The sequence below is a fragment of the Thalassophryne amazonica genome, chromosome 5, assembly GCF_902500255.1.
Source record: "Thalassophryne amazonica chromosome 5, fThaAma1.1, whole genome shotgun sequence".
Lineage (NCBI taxonomy): Eukaryota > Metazoa > Chordata > Actinopteri > Batrachoidiformes > Batrachoididae > Thalassophryne > Thalassophryne amazonica.
Genome location: NC_047107.1, coordinates 72266697 through 72289956, shown reverse-complemented (window position 1 = coordinate 72289956; position 23260 = coordinate 72266697). Strand labels below are relative to the sequence as shown.

The following is a 23260-nucleotide window of genomic DNA, read 5'->3' as shown; positions in this document are numbered from 1 at the left end:
TTTTAGTCTTTTTGTACCCTTGTTAAAATCTCTGTTGTGGTATATATTGAGGAAGACAGAAATACAGGAAGAAAGAAAAGCAGAACAAGGAGAAGAAAAAAAAAAGAGACTTCTCATACCTTTGGAATTCCCGGCTGATCGAGCCAGTCAGCATAAATAGCACTGAGGGTGAGGCCTTTTCTGGAACACAATGACACAAACGTTAGTATTATTCATATTATTATAGCAAAGACACACTGTAAAAACACAGTTCTGGGAAAATATTGTTGCGTTCATGGCAGACTCCACATTAAACAAAATGACCCACCCACTGTCCTATAGAATGACACATAATCAGACATAATCAGACATGAACAAAGTGTCTGAATGTACGTTTGTGGGTAGCTCAGGGGAAAGATAAAGGGCATGGTTAGTTCAGGTGTGTATACACTGAGAAAAACACTATTACACACTACTGTATGAATACAAAAGATCACACAAGCAAACATTGTAAAACCAGTATGCATTCAATAGGTACAAAGTACACAATACGTACACACAAAGTCAAACAAAAACTGCAGTATATGCCCTACCATGCACACCAAAGCTTAAAGAAAAATTACACTCTTAACTGCTCCCAACACTGGTACTTTAAAAATCGTTCTATGCCAGGACTTACTTTTTTGTTGTTTACATTTCTAGTATTAAGGTTTTCCATCTGTGTCATTCTTCCATGTAAAAGTTAATCCAATAGCACTTTGAAGTTGTGACCATTATAATTTCAAGTGACCATAGCTTTTTAATCTGTGCCTGGTACCTTATACTGTATAGTTGAAAATTTCAGTTGTCCACACAACAAAATACAAACAAAACCGGTAGTGGCCATGGTAATCTCTTGGTGGTGAGGAAGAGGGTCTCTTAATTGATTCCCAGATGAGATGGCAGATGCAGAAATGGCAGAACAGGCCCAGTCTTGATGCGCAGTGTTTCTGTCAAAACCACATACACCAGCTGAGTTTCAGCTTTTATATCAATGCAGAACAGTACATTCCGGACCGTGATAGTAATTCGGAACCCTTCTGAACATCTCACACACATACACATAAAAGTCATTTGTAAGTCAAAATAGTGCATCCAGTGAAAATGTAATACGCTGTTATCATCTGTTATTCCAACTCTGTAGTGTTTTAAATACATATGACTAAATTGTGGCTCGCTACGGACACCAGGCCCTTTAAACTGCACAGAACTGGTTTCAAAACCAGGTGCCTTATTTATAACCATAGGAAAAAACGAGGCCTAAAAGATGTGCACGACAACTTTAACATGTACATTGTAATTTATAAAGCCAAACTAGATGGCAAATTGTTCATACATGTACGCAAACTGTGACCCATGCATCCAAACATTTTTGAGAGGAGGGGAGTGAAGCCACATGATCTGAAAAATGTGAGTGACAGTATAACACAAATCAATCAATCAACTTTTTTCTTATATAGCGCCAAATCACAACAAACAGTTGCCCCAAGGCGCTCCATATTGCAAGGCAAGGCCATACAAAAACCATGAAAAACCCCAACGGTCAAAACGACCCCCTATGAGCAAGCACTTGGCCACAGTGGGAAGGAAAAACTCCCTTTTAACAGGAAGAAACCTCCAGCAGAACCAGGCTCAGGGAGGGGCAGTCTTCTGCTGAGACTGGTTGGGGCTGAGGGAAAGAACCAGGAAAAAGACATGCCGAGAAGGGGGGCAGAGATCGATCACTAATGATTAAATGCAGAGTGATGCATACGGAGCAAAAAAAGAAAGAAACAGTGCATCATGGGAACCCCCCCACAGTCTACGTCTAAAGCAACATAACCAAGGGATGGTCCAGGGTCACCCGATCCAGCCCTAACTATAAGCCTTAGCGAAAAGGAAAGTTTTAAGCCTAATCTTAAAAGTAGAGAGGGTATCTGTCTCCCTGATCTGAATTGGGAGCTGGTTCCACAGGAGAGGAGCCTGAAAGCTGAAGGCTCTGCCTCCCATTCTACTCTTACAAACCCTAGGAACTACAAGTAAGCCCGCAGTCTGAGAGCGAAGCGCTCTAATGGGGTAATATGGTACTACGAGGTCCCTAAGATAGGATGGGACCTGATTATTCAAAACCTTATAAGTAAGAAGAAGAATTTTAAATTCTATTCTAGAATTAACAGGAAGCCAATGAAGAGAGGCCAACACGGGTGAGATATGCTCTCTCCTGCTAGTCCCCGTCAGTACTCTAGCTGCAGCATTCTGAACCAACTGAAGGCTTTTTAGGGAACTTTTAGGACAACCTGATAATAATGAATTACAATAGTCCAGCCTAGAGGAAATAAATGCATGAATTAGTTTTTCAGCATCACTCTGAGACAAGACCTTTCTGATTTTAGAGATATTGCGTAAATGCAAAAAGGCAGTCCTACATATTTGTTTAATATGCGCTTTGAATGACATATCCTGATCAAAAATAACTCCAAGATTTCTCACAGTATTACTAGAGATCAGGGAAATGCCATCCAGAGTAACGATCTGGTTAGACACCATGCTTCTAAGATTTGTGGGGCCAAGTACAATAACTTCAGTTTTATCTGAGTTTAAAAGCAGGAAATTAGAGGTCATCCATGTCTTTATGTCTGTAAGACAATCCTGCAGTTTAGCTAATTGGTGTGTATCCTCTGGCTTCATGGATAGATAAAGCTGGGTATCATCTGCGTAACAATGAAAATTTAAGCAATACCGTCTAATAATACTGCCCAAGGGAAGCATGTATAAAGTGAATAAAATTGGTCCTAGCACAGAACCTTGTGGAACTCCATAATTAACTTTAGTCTGTGAAGAAGATTCCCCATTTACATGAACAAACTGTAATCTATTAGACAAATATGATTCAAACCACCGCAGCGCAGTGCCTTTAATACCTATGACATGCTCTAATCTCTGTAATAAAATTTTATGGTCAACAGTATCAAAAGCAGCACTGAGGTCCAACAGAACAAGCACAGAGATAAGTCCACTGTCCGAAGCCATAAGAAGATCATTTGTAACCTTCACTAATGCTGTTTCTGTACTATGATGAATTCTAAAACCTGACTGAAACTCTTCAAATAGACCATTCCTCTGCAGGTGATCAGTTAGCTGTTTTACAACTACCCTCTCAAGAATCTTTGAGAGAAAAGGAAGGTTGGAGATTGGCCTATAATTAGCTAAGATAGCTGGGTCAAGTGATGGCTTTTTAAGTAATGGTTTAATTACTGCCACCTTAAAGGCCTGTGGTACATAACCAACTAACAAAGATAGATTGATCATATTTAAGATTGAAGCATTAAATAATGGTAGGACTTCCTTGAGCAGCCTGGCAGGAATGGGGTCTAATAAGCATGTTGATGGTTTGGATGAAGCAACTAATGAAAATAACTCAGACAGAACAATCGGAGAGAAAGAGTCTAACCAAATACCGGCATCACTGAAAGCAGCCAAAGATAACGATACATCTTTGGGATGGTTATGAGTAATTTTTTCTCTAATAGTCAAAATTTTGTTAGCAAAGAAAGTCATGAAGTCATCACTAGTTAAAGTTAATGGAATACTCAGCTCAATAGAGCTCTGACTCTTTGTCAGCCTGGCTACAGTGCTGAAAAGAAACCTGGGGTTGTTCTTATTTTCTTCAATTAGTGATGAGTAGAAAGATGTCCTAGCTTCACGGAGGGCTTTCTTATAGAGCAACAAACTCTTTTTCCAGGCTAAGTGAAGATCTTCTAAATTAGTGAGACGCCATTTCCTCTCCAACTTACGGGTTATCTGCTTTAAGCTCCGAGTTTGTGAGTTATACCACGGAGTCAGACACTTCTGATTTAAAGCTCTCTTTTTCAGAGGAGCTACAGCATCCAAAGTTGTCTTCAATGAGGATGTAAAACTATTGATGAGATACTCTAGCTCCCTTACAGAGTTTAGGTAGCTACTCTGCTCTGTGTTGGTATATGACATTAGAGAACATAAAGAAGGAATCATATCCTTAAACCTAGTTACAGCGCTTTCTGAAAGACTTCTAGTGTAATGAAACTTATTCCCCACTGCAGGGTAGTCCATCAGAGTAAATGTAAATGTTATTAAAAAATGATCAGACAGAAGGGAGTTTTCAGGGAATACCATGAGGCGCACAAATGATGCCTCATGAACAATTAATTACACTTAAATTTATTGCACTTAAAAGTGCCACTGGCGTTTTTAAGATTTAAGTCATAAAAAGAATGTTCTTTGGCATGAAATTTCAGTAAGGTGTATCTTTTATTATATATTCCAAATCTAAGGTAGAACTCTACTAGTGTATGCTAAGGTATATCTAAAAAAAAAAAAAAAAGAGTAGAGCCACTTAGCATGACTATCATTTTATTCCTTAGCATTTAGATAAGGAATTCATAATATGATATTGTCAATATGACCAAAATTCATGCTGTCTGGAAAGAATTTAGAAATTCAAGGGGTCAGATGCAATTACCAACATTTGGTAGATTTGGAAGTGATTTACAAGAAATATTATGGACGTTAACATAAAATGGCCACAGGCAATCACAAAACACCCACGTGTACATGCACTTCCTCTTGTAGTTAGTCTGCATGGCAGCAATGAAGGAAAAGACAATATTCACTATGGAATCCCCATCCCCCGATACGTTCTCTCTGTTAAAAAAAAAGCTGTAATTTTGCAACATGTTGCAAAAATAATCCTACATTATTATGATAGAAACTAAATTTTCTCAGTTTTGTGAAATTTGAAAGGCCCTATAGCTTTAATAGCACTTGTAACACATACAGTGCATGTGGAAAGTATTCACAGCGCTTAACTTTTTCCACAATTTGTTATGTTACAGCCTTATTCCAAAATGGAGTAATTCATTTTTTTCCTCAAAATTCTACTCACAACACTCCATAATGACAAGATGAAAAAAGGTTGGGGTTTTTTTTGGGGGGGGGGGGGGGGGGGATTTTTATAAATAAAAACGAAGGAATTATAGCTACAGATGTATTCAGACTCGTTGCTCTAAACTTTGTTGATGCATCTTTGACAGCAATTACAGCCTCAAATCTTCTTGAATATGATGTCACAAGCTTGGCGCACCTATCTTAGGGCAGTTTTGCCCATTTGTGTTTGCAGTACCTCCCAGCCTCATCAGGTTGGATGGGAAGTGTTGGTGCAAAGCCATTTTCAGATCTCTCCAGAGGTGTTCAGTCTGATTCGGGTCTGGGCTCTGTCTGGGCCACTCAAGGACATTCACAGAGTTGTCCTGAAGCCACTCCTTTGATATCTTGGCTGTGTGCTTCAGGTCAATGTCTTGCTGAAAGATGAGTTTGAGGTCAAGAGTGCTCAGGAGCAGGTTTTCATCCAGGATGTCTCTGTACATTGCTGCATTCATCTTTCCCTTCAAGACTAGTCTCCCAGTTCCTGCCACTGAAAAACATCCCCACAGCATGATGCTGCCATCACCATGCTTCACTGTGGGGATGGTACATGTAATTTGACATAAATAAATAAAAAATAGCATTGCAGGATGTAACAATGAGCCATAATTACTCTAGAGGAACTGTTCAATTGTTAAACGTATAAGCAGACTCAGATCTTACATCACAGCACACATTTAATATTTCATCAACGTTATCTCGCATCACAGTTGTTGAAATATCAACATATATTATACAAATAATGAATGTTTATGAGTTCAATGGTACAAATAATGAATGTTTATGAGTTCAATGGTACAAATATTTCATGAGGTGAAAGCTAGAGCAAACCATTCAACGAGTCGAAGCTGAGTTGAATGGTTTGCTCCAGCTTTCACCGAATTAAATATTCATTCCATTGAAAGAATATAAAAACATTCATTATTTGTTTTATATAACGGCTAAAATAGATCCTTGTCATTTGACATTTTATTAATTTATAAACAACAGAAATTGGACTTACATTTTGGTGTTCCACTGCTGCTAAAGTCTAAATTGTGACGTGTAGACCAGTGATGCTGTGCACTGACTTCGGACTTCCATTAAAAAAAAGACTTTCTGTAGTTCCTCACTCCAGCCAAAAATCACATCAGCTTTTCATCTGAACAGCTCTTCATGCATCCAGATGGCTTACAGCAGAGTGGATTTTGTGTGTGTGTTACAAGAATTAGCAATGTCAGTTAGCTCAATCAAATCATCGTCAGAGTCGTTGTTCGCGCGCGCACACACACACACACACACACACACACACAAAACCGGGTCGGCGCTTGTGTGCGTGTGTACTACCAAAAAAAGAGTGCACATCCTCAGTACAGCGAAAAAAAAAATCACATCAAAAAATGAGTCCAAATTTTCATTCCAACTTCCTGCCAACAGCCTCCAGACAGCCCAGTGGATTTGTTTTGTATGTGCGCGCGTGCGTGTGCACGATCATGTATGCGCACGCGTGTGTGTGTGCAGAGTGCTATGGTACCAAACGTATGGAACCAAATTTGCACTCTAAATGGAACCAAGCCGCAGTCTAAATGCAATGCAACACAAATGGGATGAATTAATCCATGTCATGTGACATACAAAGCACCAATCAGATGACAAGGATCCACTCAGCCATTACATAATAATGACTGGATTATGGTGATCCTTTCGACAAGGTGTGAAGTCCTGTCCGCTGCTACTGGCATGAAGCAAATCATTTTTACAAATGGGCTGTTATTTTTCACTACTCAAATTTTATTGGGAAAGACTCTAATATCTTCATCTATATCAAGCATGGGACATCACAGCAGTGCAAAGGATTCCAGGACAACGGTAATGATACATATTTGTGTACAGTGGTCCCTCGGTATAACGCGGTTCACCTTTCGTGGCCTCGCAGTTTTGCAGATTTTTTTAGTCCAGTTTTGCATGCTTTTTTTTTTTTTTTACAGTGCATTGTGTTCTGCGTCCTTATCAAGCAGGCCGGTCGGCATGACCGCGAAGGGAGAGCACGCGTATTGTGTTCTGTGTGTGTCTGCTTATAAGAATCTACTCGCCCAGAAGAAAAAAGAGCGCCAACAACTACCCATAACTGTGTTCTTCACTCGGAAGAAGACATCTGTACCGAGGTGTCACTCAGTGGAAAAAAGACGCGACAGTGGAGCGGCGCCACAACGAAGAGGCGCGGTCACAGAGGAACTGTGAAATACTGGTGAGTCACTATTAATAATTTCTTACGTGTCCAACCTCGTAGGTTGATCGTTAAAATTAAATTCGTTAGTTCTAAAAGCCATCATAATTATTTATAGGAAAACGTTCTTTTTTTCTACTAAGGTTTGAACTTTGAGTGTTTACACACGAGAGAAAAGTGAAAAAATGTTAATGCCTGTTTGAGAAAAGTATATAAAGTGTGTAGTGAGGGGTTTTACAGCCTTAAAACATCTATAATGTAAAAAATAACGCTGACTACTTTGCGGATTTCACCTATCGCAGGTTATTTTTAGAACATAACTCCCGCGATAAATGAGGGACCACTGTACTTATTCTGTTAATAAGTTTTATTCTGGTTCTTGTAGTGAGCTTGTTAAAGTCATGTCCATAAGCGATTGTGATGTCTAAATGAAGAAGCACCTGCTGCACCTTGAGTGATGAATGGTTGGGTTTAAACCTACTTGTGAACTCTGAACTCATTATCACTACCTAGTGCTGCCACTTGCAGCATTTATTGTTTTTGTGTCATCCCACTACTGTGACCACATACAAGGACCTCAGTTTCTGTTTCAGAAAAATCTTTTTCCCCTACAGTTCCTCTCAGATACCATGATAAGTAGACATCTTGGGCTTCATGTGTATGTCTGAATATTCACGAGGTGTTTTGCATTGACCATTTGTGGTTGTGTAGGGGGGGATATATGGTAGATCAATGTGCACACAATTTCAAGTAGTGTGTAATTTATAAAGAGAACGTTGGTTGCAGATGTGCATACAAACTGCTTTATTAGTCTGTTTTTTTTTTTTTTGTACGTTTGGGTTTTGTTCATACATATACTTTTAGTATGTACCCTACGCAATGTTTCATAAATGAGGCCCAAAACGTTCGTAGTTAGAAATTATAAAGTACATATGAAGAAATGAAAGAGACCCTCTAATTATAATGAAACACTTAAAATTAATTTATGAAAACAAAAATACATTTTTTTAAGAAATGTACAATTCAGGAGCCACAAACACACTGGGCATATATTACTGTGGACCAAACTAATTGACCAATGAACCAACAGAATTTCTGACACTGATGCAAGAAAAGAAAAGAAAAATTCAGCGCTTACAGACAACAAAAAGCTGGTGTAAGTCTGACTACACCATTTCCTACTGTTAATTTGCTGGCAATGGTAGCAGAGGGTGAGGAGGCCGTCATTACACTGAAGCTCATAAAAACCTCTTTTACACTCTAATGAGTGCCAGAAAATACAATTATTTCCATAAAGCAACGACTTTCCCAGAATATCGACATTAAGTAAGTCATCAGTGACTTTGCCAAAAGTAAATTTGATCATTTGGCACATGGACTCAACACAAAACATCTGCCACGCCAACAATGAGCCTCCATAAAGCAGAATCTTATGAGACCATGTAGCTTTAAAAACATCATGTCAAACACCTCACCACAATCAATCCAACTGATGGGAAAAAGCTCTCTCTCTGTGTATATATATATATATATATACAAGGTCTGTCAATAAAGTATAGGTCCTTTTTATTTTTTTCAAAAACTATATGGATTTCATTCATATGTTTTTACATCAGACATGCTTGAACCCTCGTGCGCATGCGTGAGTTTTTCCATGCCTGTCGGTGACGTCATTCATCTGTGAGCACTCCTTGTGGGAGGAGTCATCCAGCCCCTCGTCGTAATTCCTTTGTCTGAGAAGTTGCTGAGAGACTGGCGCTTTGTTTGATCAAAATGTTTTCTAAACCTGTGAGACCCATCGAAGTGGACACGGTTCGAAAAATTAAGCTGGTTTTCAGTGAAAATTTTAACGGCTGATGAGAGATTTTGAGGTGATACTGTCGCTTTAAGGACTTCCCACGGTGCGAGACGTCGCGCAGCGCTCTCAGGCGCCGTCGTCAGCCTGTTTCAAGCTGAAAACCTCCACATTTCAGGCTCTATTGATCCAGGACGTCGTGAGAGAACAGAGACGTTTCAGAAGAAGTCGGTTTCAGCATTTTATCCGGATATTCCACTGTTAAAGGAGATTTTTTTAATGAAAGACGTGCGGACGGATTGCAGCGTCGGCTCGCAGCCGCCACAACGCTCTGCCACAGGAAAAACACCTCTGTTGGAAGCCTTAAGGACAAGTTGGAACATGTCCAGCTGTTAAACAATTTCTCATATACTCACTCCACTGAAAGCCATCAAAAGCCGCCTGGATTTTACAAATGGTTAACAACACGGAGGTGTTTTTCCTGTGCCGCCGCACCGCGTCGGCTGTGTCCCGACGCGCGGACCCGTCCGCACGTCTTTCATTAAAAAAATCTCCTTTAACAGTGGAATATCCGGATAAAATGCTGAAACCGACTTCTTCTGAAACTTCTCTGTTCTCTCACGACGTGCTGGATCAATAGAGCCTGAAATGTGGAGGTTTTCAGCTTGAAACAGGCTGACAACGGCGCCTGAGAGCGCTGCGTGACGTCTCGCACCGTGGGAAGTCCTTAAAGCAACAGTATCACCTCAAAATCTCTCATCAGCCGTTAAAATTTTCACTGAAAACCAGCTTAATTTTTCGAACCGTGTCCACTTCGATGTGTCTCACAGGTTTAGAAAAAATTTTGATCAAACAAAGCGCCAGTCTCTCAGCAACTTTTCAGACAAAGGAATTCCGACGAGGGGCTGGATGACTCCTCCCAGAAGGAGTGCTCACAGGCGAATGACGTCACCGACAGGCGTGGAAAAACTCACGCATGCGCACGAGGGTTCAAGCATGTCTGACGTAAAAACATATGAATGAAATCCATATAGTTTTTGAAAAAAATAAAAAGGACCTATACTTTATTGACAGCCCTCGTATATATATATATATATATATATATATATATAGTCAAATTTTTGTCTGTATTTGTTGGTTTGTTAGCAGCATGACCTGACCTGTATACAGTGCCAGAGCTCAGAAATATTAAATTAAAACTTTTTTTAACATTATGAAACTGTGTTTTAACCTTGGTGAAGACATTATTGACAATAATGGCATTTCATATGAAAATCCAATTATCCACTTTTTTTGGATCACAATTTACCCAGACGTCATAAATTTTTAAAACAATAACAATGTTCTCCAGTGCTACTTTTACCACAGATTTCACACAGTTTCAGGCCCCATGTGAATCTCATTTTCTTTCCCAAAACACTGACAACTACAGTAGGTATCAAAAATCGCCAACTGGAGACTGCTCCCAGACTAATAATTCATCGCGTTTGCCAACTTGCTGTGTGTTGTTCTGATGCAATTGCTTGATGTTTGACTATGTTATTGAAGCTGATGACTTACAAATTTATGATCATAAAATTAGTAAACCCATTTTGATACAGATTATGTTGCTCTGATGTCACAACAAATATATATTATTAAAAAAGCTGCCATCACATTTGAGTAAAAACCCTGTAAAGTTGTTGTAGCTTGTTGATTGACACAGTTCTTTGGCACAGGAGGCTCAAACTGTCACATGTAGTTACAACAGTGATCACACTGTGCACTGATAGGGGGACCTCGGGGGCAGTACTCGCATAGTGCTGCTTTAAGAATGACTTTAAGGTTGATGTTGGTCTGTGTGGGCATCAATAACTCACAGACATGACAGGATACATGTTCCTCAGCTATGGCCACTTAATTTCAAAGCATGTTTTTCTATGAGGCTGTTTACTATGGAGGATGCAGACCCAAATATTGACTGTCTTTCACTCTCCACAATTCAATCAATCTCTCCTTATCCAGTAGCACACTCCACATGGCAGAGAAGGAAAAAAGTCCATCTTTAGAGCAGAGGAAAAGGCTGCTGTGAGAACAGAGTTAAAACAGGAGGAGAGGAGGGTGGGAGCAGACAGAGATGGAGAGAGGCAGGGAGAGAAAGAATGAAAGAAGGCAGGGAGAGACAGGGCCAGAGACATGCAGGGGAAGAGGTTAATGAGGCAATGACAAGAAATAGAAAAAGGAATGATTAAGCGAGGAAGAGAAGGGAGGAGGGAAAATTAGAGAGGAGGAGTGCAGGAGGAGCAGTTATCCTTTTACACTTCAATTAATACGAGAGTGGGTGAGGTTGCTCTCTTAACAGGATTGGTGTTTAGAGCTTTGGTCATGTTTCCATGGCAGGGACACGTCAGTCACAAGACTAAGCCCAAACCAACGTAGGCTGTTCTTATGGATTTGACGCAATCCCCCCCCCCATGAAAGATGAGATTCAAACAGATAAATGAAACATCATGTGCTGAGGCAATTAGTTCAATTAATGGAATTCTCAATTTAATTTAATTTATTTAAATAATGCCAAATCGCAACAGAAGCCATCTAAAAGTGCTACACACAAAAAGTAAAGTCTTGAATTTGCCCACAACATCAGCAAGCACACTGGTGTCAATGCCAAGGAAAGGCTTCATTTTAACGAGGAAGAAACCTCGAGCAGACCAGACTCAGTGGGGTGGCCATCTGCTTTGGCCATTCTATCATTTGATAGCACAGAAGGTACAAAACAAAACTGAAATCTGCATTTCAATCCCTCGGTGGCAAGGCAGATGGTCTTTAAATCGACTCCTGGAAGGGGACTCGGAAATGACTGAAGAAGCCCAGTTGTCACAAATGATGTTTATGACATGCTGCACGTGGTGACTGCAGGAAGGTTCTGTTCCTCAGGATCTTGCTCTGTCCTTTTGTCACAGATGCAGTTACTGAAAAACCCTTGTACTTCTTCCAAGGGTTAGACGACTGAATCACACATTCTGCCACTTCCATGCTGGATCACAGCTAATGGTGTGTTTACACATAGGCAAGACGCATTACAAATGTCATATTTGCGTCATTCTTGGCACATTCCTGACATTCTTAATGTGACTTAACGCATCTGAATAGGTTTTTTAATAGTGCGTGTTGGTGCGCGATATTCGTGATTTTCGTGGGGCATGTTTTTGGCTGTCAAAAAATCTTCCACAAATGTCACGCACTGCCCTCATTTCGCCTCATGTCGTGAAGGTCACAACTGAGCGTGTTGAGCCATCTTGATTAGTGGCGATCCTTAATAGAGCGTGACAGCATTCTTCTCTGACGTGCACACAATTAAACCCTGCTGCACCGCATTCAGTTCCATTGCTGCAGTAATGCTGAAGGAGGACAGTGACACCAAGTTGGCTAAAAGTTTCATTCCAATGCTCCTCAGCGCGCTCTTGCAGGTGTTCCACCTGCTGCATGTGCCTGATGTTTGGGAAAACGAGTGAGATGAGAGCCACGTGGAGCCACACAGCTGGCTCTCTCCATCTCCTCCTCCTCTCTGCGCCACTCAATGGCACAGAGCCCAACTAAACATGCAGTCACAAAGTTCTTCTGTGGAGCAAACTGGAGCAATCTGAATTGTTCAGCAGCTGATGGATGAATATGGGTGTGTGTGTGTGTGTGGAGACAATTTGCCTCATTCACAACGTGACAGAACTTAACGATGCGCTATTGCGCATAACAGCGAGCAACAATGCCGCAACTTATTCTTGACCGTGCGTAATGGTTCCGGATAATTCTCCAGCAACACGTGCCATTAATCGTAATGTGTGGTAACAGCTTGCAGCAGTTCCTGAGGACACTGGACACCTCTGCCCCGAATAATCACATTCATGATCAGCGGCCAAGAATGTATACTTCGTGGCATTCGTGACTTGTTGTCGTTATGTGTAAACGCACCTTAAGAGTTCCCAGACTCACAATCCTGCCCCTGTCACTCTTTGCAATCACTGAAAGACTTCTGGGTGTGCAGAGCAGTGTAGAAAATCTGCATCCAGTGTGGATCTAGAGATGCCCATGAGTGGGTTTGTTTATCGCGGGAATGTCACTGCACACCAACAAGCACACGTTCTTTGACATATCTTCATCCTGGTCCGATGGCAGGATGAAGATCTGGGAAGGCAGCTTTCAGTCTTCCCAGCCTTTGGGCCACAAGTCATCACCTCTTCTGCCTTCCACCACTGAGGACTTCTTGTTTCACCAGAGCCCAGTTCGCTGTGTTGTATTCAGGGTTTCTGATGGGCCTTCACGTCTACTGTAGTGGCCACGGCATACAAGGTCCCCACCATATTTCGCTCAAACAGGCAATCCCCTACTTGATACATTGCCCAGGTGTCACGATGTGGACAAGGGGTTGAATTTGGACACCTACAAAACTGACATGAACCTACAGTAAATAGATAACTAAAAGGATGCAATCGGATCAGCAAGTAGTAACTCATTATACTCAAGAGAAGAATAACACAACACAAACGTCATGAATGTAGATTATACGACACAGATCATTATACACTGTGATTTTCAACCCTGGAAGTGACAAAGTGAGCAAAACGTGATCAAATTTTGTTTTGAATTCCAAAACGTGGTACTAGGTTACATACACCACCAGTTAAAGGCTTTCAATGTAAATTTAATAGACTTGCCACAGAACCACCTGCATGACACAATAAAAATTTCACAGTTCATCTGCAGCTGCAACCTCCATCTACACCATCAAATGGCACGCTGGCCAGTGCCACACTGATAAAACAATACAATTACAGAAAAACATATAAAGTTGAAGCATAAGCTCACACACACTTTTAGAATACTGCCTGTAGTAGCTGCTGCTGTAACCACAAAATAAAAGGACACACTGTGGACAATAATAGCAGCCGCTGCTGCATAATTTCCTCCAAAATGCTCTGTAACCTACATTTGAGTAGACAACATCCCACAAACTGATTTGTCAAACCACACAATTTACAGAATATATCAAGAGCAGAGTAAAACATGAGCAAGTGGGTCGTGTCACTGAGGTAAAGCGCCAAATTTCTACTGTTTCAATCATTTACATGTGAGAACATGCCGTTTGTCTCAATTTTATTGTTTTGTTTTCAATAACCACAACCAGCACCTGGATAAGCAGCAGAAAATGACAGAATGACTGAATAATGACCAAGGAGGATATGTTTTCTCCCATTTCTGATAGTTTATCACCAGAATTACTCAAAAAAGAAAACAAAAAATTTACTGATGACTTTCAGGAAATTTGTCAGGGAAATGGTACATGGGTCACAACCAAATTTATTACATTTTGATGCTCTCTCACATGTGTGAAAGAGGGCTTTTTTCTCCTCTCTTTTCTTTTTGCACATTTTTGCCAGTTCTCATTTAATACAAATGGACCAGTGACCAAAGTCAACGACAGGATATCTTTGGTACTAGGCCTCTTTGAAGAATCCTTTTGTACTACTGGAATTACTTGGAGGGTAGGTATATGAAAAAAGCCAAAAGATACCTACCCCCCCACCCACCACCCACACCCACACCCACACCCACACACACACACACACACACACACACACACACACACACACACACACACACACACACACACACACACACACACCAACAAAATATATACAGCTATGATACCCTCCTGTAAGGTGGTGGCAAGCATCGTGAAAATTCTTGGCGTAGTAATCAGGACGAGAATCCATTCTTGAACTGGTACATACATATACTGAACAGGCGATACAGGCCTATGGCCTGTCAGCATTGGAGGTGGTCTCCATTAATTGATGAGGTAGTCTGCAATGAGTAAGTACTGAGTTGAGTGTGAGGGATAATGGGGTTGTATTTGTGGGTTACCCAGTGTTTGTCGAGGCAATTTTCGAGTGCACTGATGACTGGGGTATTGACAGGAAGTTTGCTGCAGGTGTTGACTGTGCAGAGGGAAAATAATGATAGATTTTGTGGGGCAACTTGGCTAATTTAAGAGGGTGGTCACGGGTTATATGATTGTTGCTCGAGGGGTTGGTTGTGTATTTATGGAGTATCTTTCAGGTTTTCAATGATATCGCCTCTTTGGCACCTGTACTCCATATTGGAAAGGTCTGTATAGTCTGGAGCTATAGTCAAGATTTTTTTACTTCTGGGATACGTATGGTACCTTGGCATAAGACTGGTTCCATGAGGGGTTTGGTCTTTTATGTATCTGGGTAAGCAGCTGTATAATATTCTAGATGAGGGTGTACAAGGGCTATGAAGAGTTTTTTTTAATGAATGAATGAATGAATGGCTTCAGATGAGAGAAACTGTATCTTATCAGTTATTCTATTGGCTTTGTTGACTTACTGTACACTTATGTGAGGGCTGCAAAGTCTAGTTAGGGGTTGATTAGTGTTCTGAGGTCTTTTTTGTTATTGGTAGTTTCCACAGCAATGTGGTATGATTAACTGGTCACATGTATGTCCTGTCTTTTTGGTGGACCACATTTATCCAGACACTGCTGGCTATCATGAGCTGGCCCTTTAGGTATAGTTCTCGACCCTGTTCATCTTCCATGCTCTGAGCCTTCTGTGTTTTGTTTGATTTACTCACTCTGCATCATTTGCTTACCACATTTATAGTTTTACTTTACTGTTTATTGTTTTGCTTTCACTCTTGGTCTCTTTAGTTGTTTTAGTCTCAGTTTTGTTCTGTTTATCACATTTATTGTTTTATGCTTTAGTCTCAGGTTTTGGTTATTTATCTTGTAGTGTTTCTTATCAGGTTAAGTTCTGTTTGTTATTTTGTGCTATTCTATAATCTCTGGTTTTGTTTGATTATCATTTATTTTCTAGTTAGTCATTTGTCAGTTTGCCCTCTTTAGACTAGTCACAGCATTTCTTAGTTCTGCCCCTTTCTGTTTTGCTCAGGCATTATGGTTTGTCTAGAACACATCACGTTATTCAGTTAGTTTTTCTGTTACCTGCTTATCTTGCTTTGCACCGCTTTTGTTTTGCCCTCCTGCACTCTCTTGCTTCTTCACTTAACCACACGTCTTTCCAGAACCTTCCACACACCTGCTTCACATCAACCTGATTAGTTTGCTCCTCTTTAAAACCCTCACAGTTCCACCACTCACTGCCCGATTGTTGACTTTGTTCACTTTCTCGTCTCTCGTTCTTGTCCAGTTTGCTCTTGTGTGTTTTGACCTTGCTTTTGTGCTCCGACCCCCACCTTGCCGTATCCTGAACTCCGCCTGCATTTTGACTCTGCCTTTGTTTTGCCTGCTTTATACCTCGACGCCGTGTGAACGAACCCTGCCTGGTTTATGGACCACGTCCCAGCCTGTACCATGTCTGATACCTCTGCCTCCATGTCTGACTACCTGTGTACCGAACCCAATACTTGGTTTCAAGATAAAGCCTTTTATTTATCTAAACCAACCATGCCTGTAAGTCTGCATTGGTCTCCTACTGCTTCTGGTTTCAGCCCACCACGAGCCCTGACACTGGCACCAAGTTGTTGACACCTTATGGATGTACACATTGTTTAGACTGCTTTTGTCCAAAATATCAATATCTGAGCCCAAACTAAAGTGATCCCATGCATCTTGATATTGTTCTTTTACATACCTTACCATGTCAGGAAAAGTAGTCAGCAACATTTGCAGAAAATCCTGTCCAAAAAGAAGAGACCCGGGGGGGTTTCATAAGTTCAGGCATTAGGGGAGGTGTGGGAGGAAGAACAAAGTAAGAGCAATGCATACCTGATCTTAAGTCAACAGTTCAAGGTTGAACAGTGTTTATGTTACATCCATTATTTATTGGGCAGACAAAGAAACAGGAGCCAGGTGCAGCACATCACATACAGACATCCAAGTGAGATCGCTCAGCCTCACGGCCCCAGCAGAATACACATCTGTAGCTGAGCTTGTATACAGTCATCAACATGAAAAGCTGCTGGAAGAGTTTCAGCTTTTTGGAGATAGTGGAAACCAGCCACTAATTATTTTATATAAATAACACCTGAGAGACAGGTCGCTTTAACCCAACTACAGACTGATGTCAAATTTTACCAACAGCCTCCAAAGACGTTGCAACTTCACAACAAGATTAAGCAAATCAAGTAAAGGTAAGAATCTTGTGTCACATGCTCACCTGAGACAAAATGAGTTGGCCATGGTATTTCTTCACAAATAACCTGAAAAAGTCAATGAATTGTTGCTCCTCCACTTGATTAGCCAAGAACCGGAGGAGAAAGTAGCCCTACAAAAGCAGACAATAACAATCAGACTATTTCACTGTGTAAACTGTAACTCGCTCCTTCATCTTTCCTGTTAGCTCACCTTCAGGTAGTGAACCTGCATAAACGTTTTGTCAGGGTTGAGGGCATGTTTAACTGTGGAGGATCCAGAATCGCTGACCTGACCAGTGTTCTCCATGATGGGTCTGCAGGTCAAAAACAGCAGAGAAAAATAAAAACACTTGTGTAAGCTCAAGGTGCACAGAAAACAAAACCCGCAGGAAGACAAACACATCCATACGAGTGTATGTATTCACTCGTATTCACTGCACATTGGTTTGGATTTTATTGAGTGTGAAGAAGTGCCTTCTTTTTTAAGGGTTTTTAAATCTATCATTCTCTCTCTCCTCCAAACACTGAATATACACTCAACAAAAATATAAACGCAACACTTTTGGTTTTGCTCCCATTTTGTATGAGATGAACTCAAAGATCTAAAACTTTTTCCACATACACAATATCACCATTTCCCTCAAATATTGTTCATAAACCAGTCTAAATCTGTGATAGTGAGCACTTCTCCTTTGCTGAGATAATCCATCCCACCTCACAGGTGTGCCATATCAAGATGCTGATTAGACACCATGATTAGTGCACAGGTGTGCCTTAGACTGTCCACAATAAAAGCCACTCTGAAAGGTGCAGTTTTGTTTTATTGGGGGGGGATACCAGTCAGTATCTGGTGTGACCACCATTTGCCTCATGCAGTGCAACACACATCTCCTTCGCATAGAGTTGATCAGGTTGTCAGTTGTGGCCTGTGGAATGTTGGTCCACTCCTCTTCAATGGCTGTGCGAAGTTGCTGGATATTGGCAGGAACTGGTACATGCTGTCGTATACGCCGGTCCAGAGCATCCCAAACATGCTCAATGGGTGACATGTCCGGTGAGTATGCCGGCCATGCAAGAACTGGGACATTTTCAGCTTCCAAGAATTGTGAACAGATCCTTGCAACATGGGACCATGCATTATCCTGCTGCAACATGAGGTGATGTTCTTGGAGGTATGGCACAACAATGGGCCTGAGGATCTCGTCACGGTATCTCTGTGCATTCAAAATGCCATCAATAAAATGCACCTGTGTTCTTCGTCCATAACAGACGCCTGCCCATACCATAACCCCACCGCCACCATGGGCCACTCGATCCACAACATTGACATCAGAAAACCGCTCACCCACACGACGCCACACACGCTGTCTGCCATCTGCCCTGAACAGTGTGAACCGGGATTCATCCATGAAGAGAACACCTCTCCAACGTGCCAAACACCAGCAAATGTGAGCATTTGCCCACTCAAGTCGGTTACGATGACGAACTGGAGTCAGGTCGCGACCCTGATGAGGACAACGAGCATGCAGATGAGCTTCCCTGAGACGGTTTCTGACAGTTTGTGCAGAAATTCTTTGGTTATGCAAACCGATTGTTTCAGCAGCTGTCCGAGTGGCTGGTCTCAGACGATCTTGGAGATGAACATGCTGGATGTGGAGGTCGTGGGCTGGTGTGGTTACACGTGGTCTGCGGTTGTGAGGCTGGTTGGATGTACTGCCAGATTCTCTGAAACGCCTTTGGAGACGGCTTATGGCAGAGAAATGAACATTCAATACACGAGCAACAGCTCTGGTTGACATTCCTGCTGTCAGCATGCCAATTGCACGCTCCCTCCAATCTTGTGACATCTGTGGCATTGTGCTGTGTGATAAAACTGCACCTTTCAGAGTGGCCTTTTATTGTGGGCAGTCTAAGGCACACCTGTGCACTAATCATGGTGTCTAATCAGCATCTTGATATGGCACACCTGTGAGGTGGGATGGATTATCTCAGCAAAGGAGAAGTGCTCACTATCACAGATTTAGACTGGTTTGTGAACAATATTTGAGGGAAATGGTGATATTGTGTATGTGGAAAAACTTTTAGATCTTTGAGTTCATCTCATACAAAATGGGAGCAAAACCAAAAGTGTTGCATTTATATTTTTGTTGAGTATATATATATATATATATATATATATATATATATATATATATATATATATATATATATATATATATATATATATGTGTGTGTGTGTGTGTGTGTGTGTCTTCTCCACTCAGATTGCAATAGCCAATCACAGATTAGCCTTTCTGTCCATCATTTACCTGTATTTTGGCATGTCTGGCACCAGAAAGTTATGTTGGATCCAAAAGGATCCAAAAAGGCTAAGACCAAAAGTTATATTGGATCGGTTCCCACTGACCAATAGCGTTAGAGCTTACTGCCAACAGCTAGCCAATCAGAGCACGGCATATGAAGGTCAGGAACTAGCTGACAGACGCTGGTTGAAAAAATGGCAAAAACATGTCAACAACGGCAGAAAATCGTCTGTCAGCGAGGTTTGCTGAGTTCACAGAGGAGGAACTGGTGGAAATATTGAACTCCAAGGATGCCAAAAGCACTAAGAAGGTAGACAAGCACGCTACTGACGTTTTAGAAGCATTCATCTGAATCAGCCATATGCTGTTCACAACAAAATAAATTGATCTAATTTACTTGACTCTTTGTTGTTTGCTTAATTTGGGAGGGGGGTGGAGAACATAACAATTGATGGATGGTAAGGAGTCCAACATAGAGAAATATTGGATGAAGAAAAGTTTTCTTCATCCAATATTTCTCTATGTTGGACTCCTTACCATCCATTATTTGTATTTTATATATATATATATATATACACACACGAGGTCTGTCCAAAAAGTAACGGACCTTTTTATTTTTTTCAAAAACTATATGGATTTGAATCACGTGTGATTGCATCAGCCAAGCTTGAACCTTCGTGCGCATGCATGAGTTTTTTCACGCCTGTCGGTTGCGTCACTCGCCTGTGGGCAGGCTTTGAGTGAGCACTGGTCCAGCCCCCTCGTCGGATTTTTATTGTCAGTGAAATGGCTGAGAGACTGCCGCTTTGCTCCATGAAATTTTTTTCAAAAACTGTTAGAGACAGCCAGTCGGAAACCATTCAAAAGATTCAGATGGATTTCGGTGAAGATTCTGTCGGCGTCACACGGATTAAGTGGTGTTAAAACCTTTTTAAAGACGGCCCACAGCGGCGGAGGGCGCACGGCGCACCGAGCGGCCATTGACAGGCTGGAACGACCGGATCATTTCTAAACTGAACGTCGTTTTGATCCGGGACATCGTGTGACTACTACAGAAATGGCAAGAGAGCTGGACATAGCACTTTTGCGGCACATTCCACTGTTACAGGAGATTTTGTAATGAAAGACGTGCGGAGAATTTCGCGCGTCGGCACGGAGCCGCTCATGGTGCGCAACAAAAAAAAACACCTTCTGTGTTGGAAGTCTCACAGGACATGTTGTGGCATGTCCAGCTGTTACACAATTTCTCGGATACTCACTCAACTGAAAAGCCATCGAAAGCCATCTGAATCTTCTGAATGGTTTCCAACACGGAGGTGTTTTTTTTTGTTGCGCGCCATGAACGGCTCCGTCCCGACGTGCGAAATCCTCCGCACGTCTTTCATTCAAGGTTGGCCTTGTACTTGCAGTCTCTCCATGTTGACATTGAAAAAAGTACTAGCACCAGGCCAAGCTGTATATATACAGCAATGCCAGCATTCAAAATCATAGACAACACCTGTCAGGTAACTCAACAAACTGATGGATTGGTCACCTGTAATGTGGGACACTCCTCCTCGTCAAAACCTGCTTTCACCTGTTACCTGCTCACCTGATTGTCATGAATGTATGAAATGTTCCAAAATATGTGTGCTGTATTGTATTCCAGTTTCTTAACTAATTTTGACAATTGAGCAGACTATTCTGCAGATGATGACTTATATGATGAAATTGTGCTGACATGTTTTGGAGAGAACAACCATTACACTGAGAACCAACCAACTGGGATAGATCAGCAAGATGCACTTTTTTGGAAAATGTTCTAAATGTAGGCTGATTGTGTTAAATGTAGGCCACTTGTACATAACCATTTGCAAAGATGTACTAAGTGCTTAGAACATGTACAAGGCATTTGAAATGTGATGAAAGCAATGAGAAATGCCATTCTGTTCTGAGAAACCGCAAGTTAGTTTGGGGATTTGTCCATGTCATTTTGAGAATGTCATCTCAGTTTCAAGAAATGAGCCAAACCAATGAAGAAAAACTGTAATATTTGGGATTAAACTGGAAGGAACAACATTCTGTGTAATAGCCCCATGAATGTACAGCACATGAAACTTAGAAACTAATGGGTTACAGCAGCAGAAGACCATTTTGGGTGCCAATCCTGTAAGGCAAGAACAGAAAACCAAGGCTAGAGTGAGCACAAGCTCACCAAAAAGGGCCAATGGAAAACTGAAAAAAACAAAGCTCCTTCACATAATGAGTCTTGATTTCTGATGCAATATTCAGATGGTAGGGTCAGAACTTGGATGCACAGGTCCATCCTGGTTTGTATCAGCAATTCAGACTGGTGGTGCTCATGTAATGGTGTGGCAACTGTGCCATACTGTCATGCCAATATGGCTCAAAACTGCTGTTGTTTCCAGCACATTAATGAATCAATATCATGAACGAACAAGACAATTGAGGTAGTTAGGATGTCAAAAAATGAGTCCAACTAAATTGTCACGCTCTATAAGACAAACTGTAGTCTGTGAAGGTCCTTGACTATTTGGCTTGAACAATGCTCTGCCCACCATTTAGTGATGACCTCACTCAGACAAAACACTGCCAAGACCTCATCTAGACCTGACAAAACTTTAGCGAGAATCACCACACAATCAATGTGAAATGTCACAGATACATTGCATTGGCTGTAAAACCATTTATTTCCTTGCATAGCACTGAAAATACTCATGACTCAGCATGGTGCCATCTCAGAACTGCTAAAACATGGACAGGATGCACCAACACATCATCACAACGTGACACGTCAGCAGTGTGTTCATTTTTGAACATTTCAAAAAATGATTGTGGCGTATCTGGGCTCGTGAAGACAAACCCATCACAATATACCATGATGTTGTACCCACCATCAGCAAGATGTCATGAGGACTCACTAGGTCTTAGATCAACCTACGGCCCAGCATGCATTCTGTTAAACATTGTAAAGGTGAAAAAACCCTTAAAGGAGTGGCCAATGAATGTATGACCTCGGTGACCAGCTCTGACTTATTGAGGAACATTTGACTTTTATGGACAAATGGAAAAAAAAAATGTGTGGTACACTCTTTGTTTTCTTTATCAAACAAATACTAATCATCCCTTTAATCTCCACAAACAAACACACATACGTAAAACCAGAAAAGACAAACAAACAGAGCTCTGACGTGGGAAGCTGTGCCGTGATAGTTTCAGTCAGCTGATATTGATCAGGCTGAACAGATTAACTCAGTTTGCTGATAGGAAGGCCTTGAAGGATCACCTCCTGCCAAGTCGATGCGACAGGCGCCTGGCCTGCCGATCAATATACCCTTCATCACCGGCTCAAACTTCGGCACAGGACTGTTTTATGACAGAGACAGACAAGAACAACACCAACACGAAGGCTATAAACCTAAATCTGAGCCAAAATGCAAGTATGAACTAAATCTTTAAATATTTAAGTCATTATGCATACAAGATTTCCTACAGTGTGGCAGATGTGAAGAAGTAGAATTATGTAAGTCTGTCCTGGTATGATGGACAAGTGCAGGGAAAGGGGCTATACACAGGAAGACAAGAGGAGGAGGATGTGGGAGAAACTCAGGACACAAGATGTTTGCTTTACTCTCAATCAGGAAGTCATTGGCTTCCTGGATTTACAAAATTCTGGGCACTCCTAGAAGGATTTTCTTTGTGTGTATCAAGGTGCACTCTGTGGGGGGGAAAAAACATACATGTGACTTGGATTCAAATATGTGAAGAAAGAAAAAAAAAGCAACATTCATGGCCAGATTTGAAAAATCTTTTTCAAAGTATCATTACTTTGAAGATGATGCTCTC

The 23260-nt window shown here is 41.3% G+C and overlaps 1 protein-coding gene across 7 annotated transcripts in view; it reads right to left on the bottom strand.

Moving 5' to 3' along the window:
* Positions 1 to 23260, bottom strand: part of aopep (aminopeptidase O (putative)) — a 277707-nt gene that overhangs the window by 155856 nt on the left and 98591 nt on the right. For 4 of the 7 annotated variants that reach the window (XM_034170526.1, XM_034170527.1, XM_034170528.1 and 1 more), the window contains exons 8-11: positions 17323 to 17425; positions 17135 to 17242; positions 16610 to 16653; positions 120 to 180 (exon numbers count right to left, since the gene is read on the bottom strand). In XM_034170526.1, the coding sequence (XP_034026417.1) occupies positions 120 to 180; positions 16610 to 16653; positions 17135 to 17242; positions 17323 to 17425 (316 nt within the window). The remainder of the gene's footprint in view (positions 1 to 119; positions 181 to 16609; positions 16654 to 17134; positions 17243 to 17322; positions 17426 to 23260) is intronic. The other 3 variants (XR_004560798.1, XR_004560796.1, XR_004560797.1) reach the window with 1 other exon arrangement.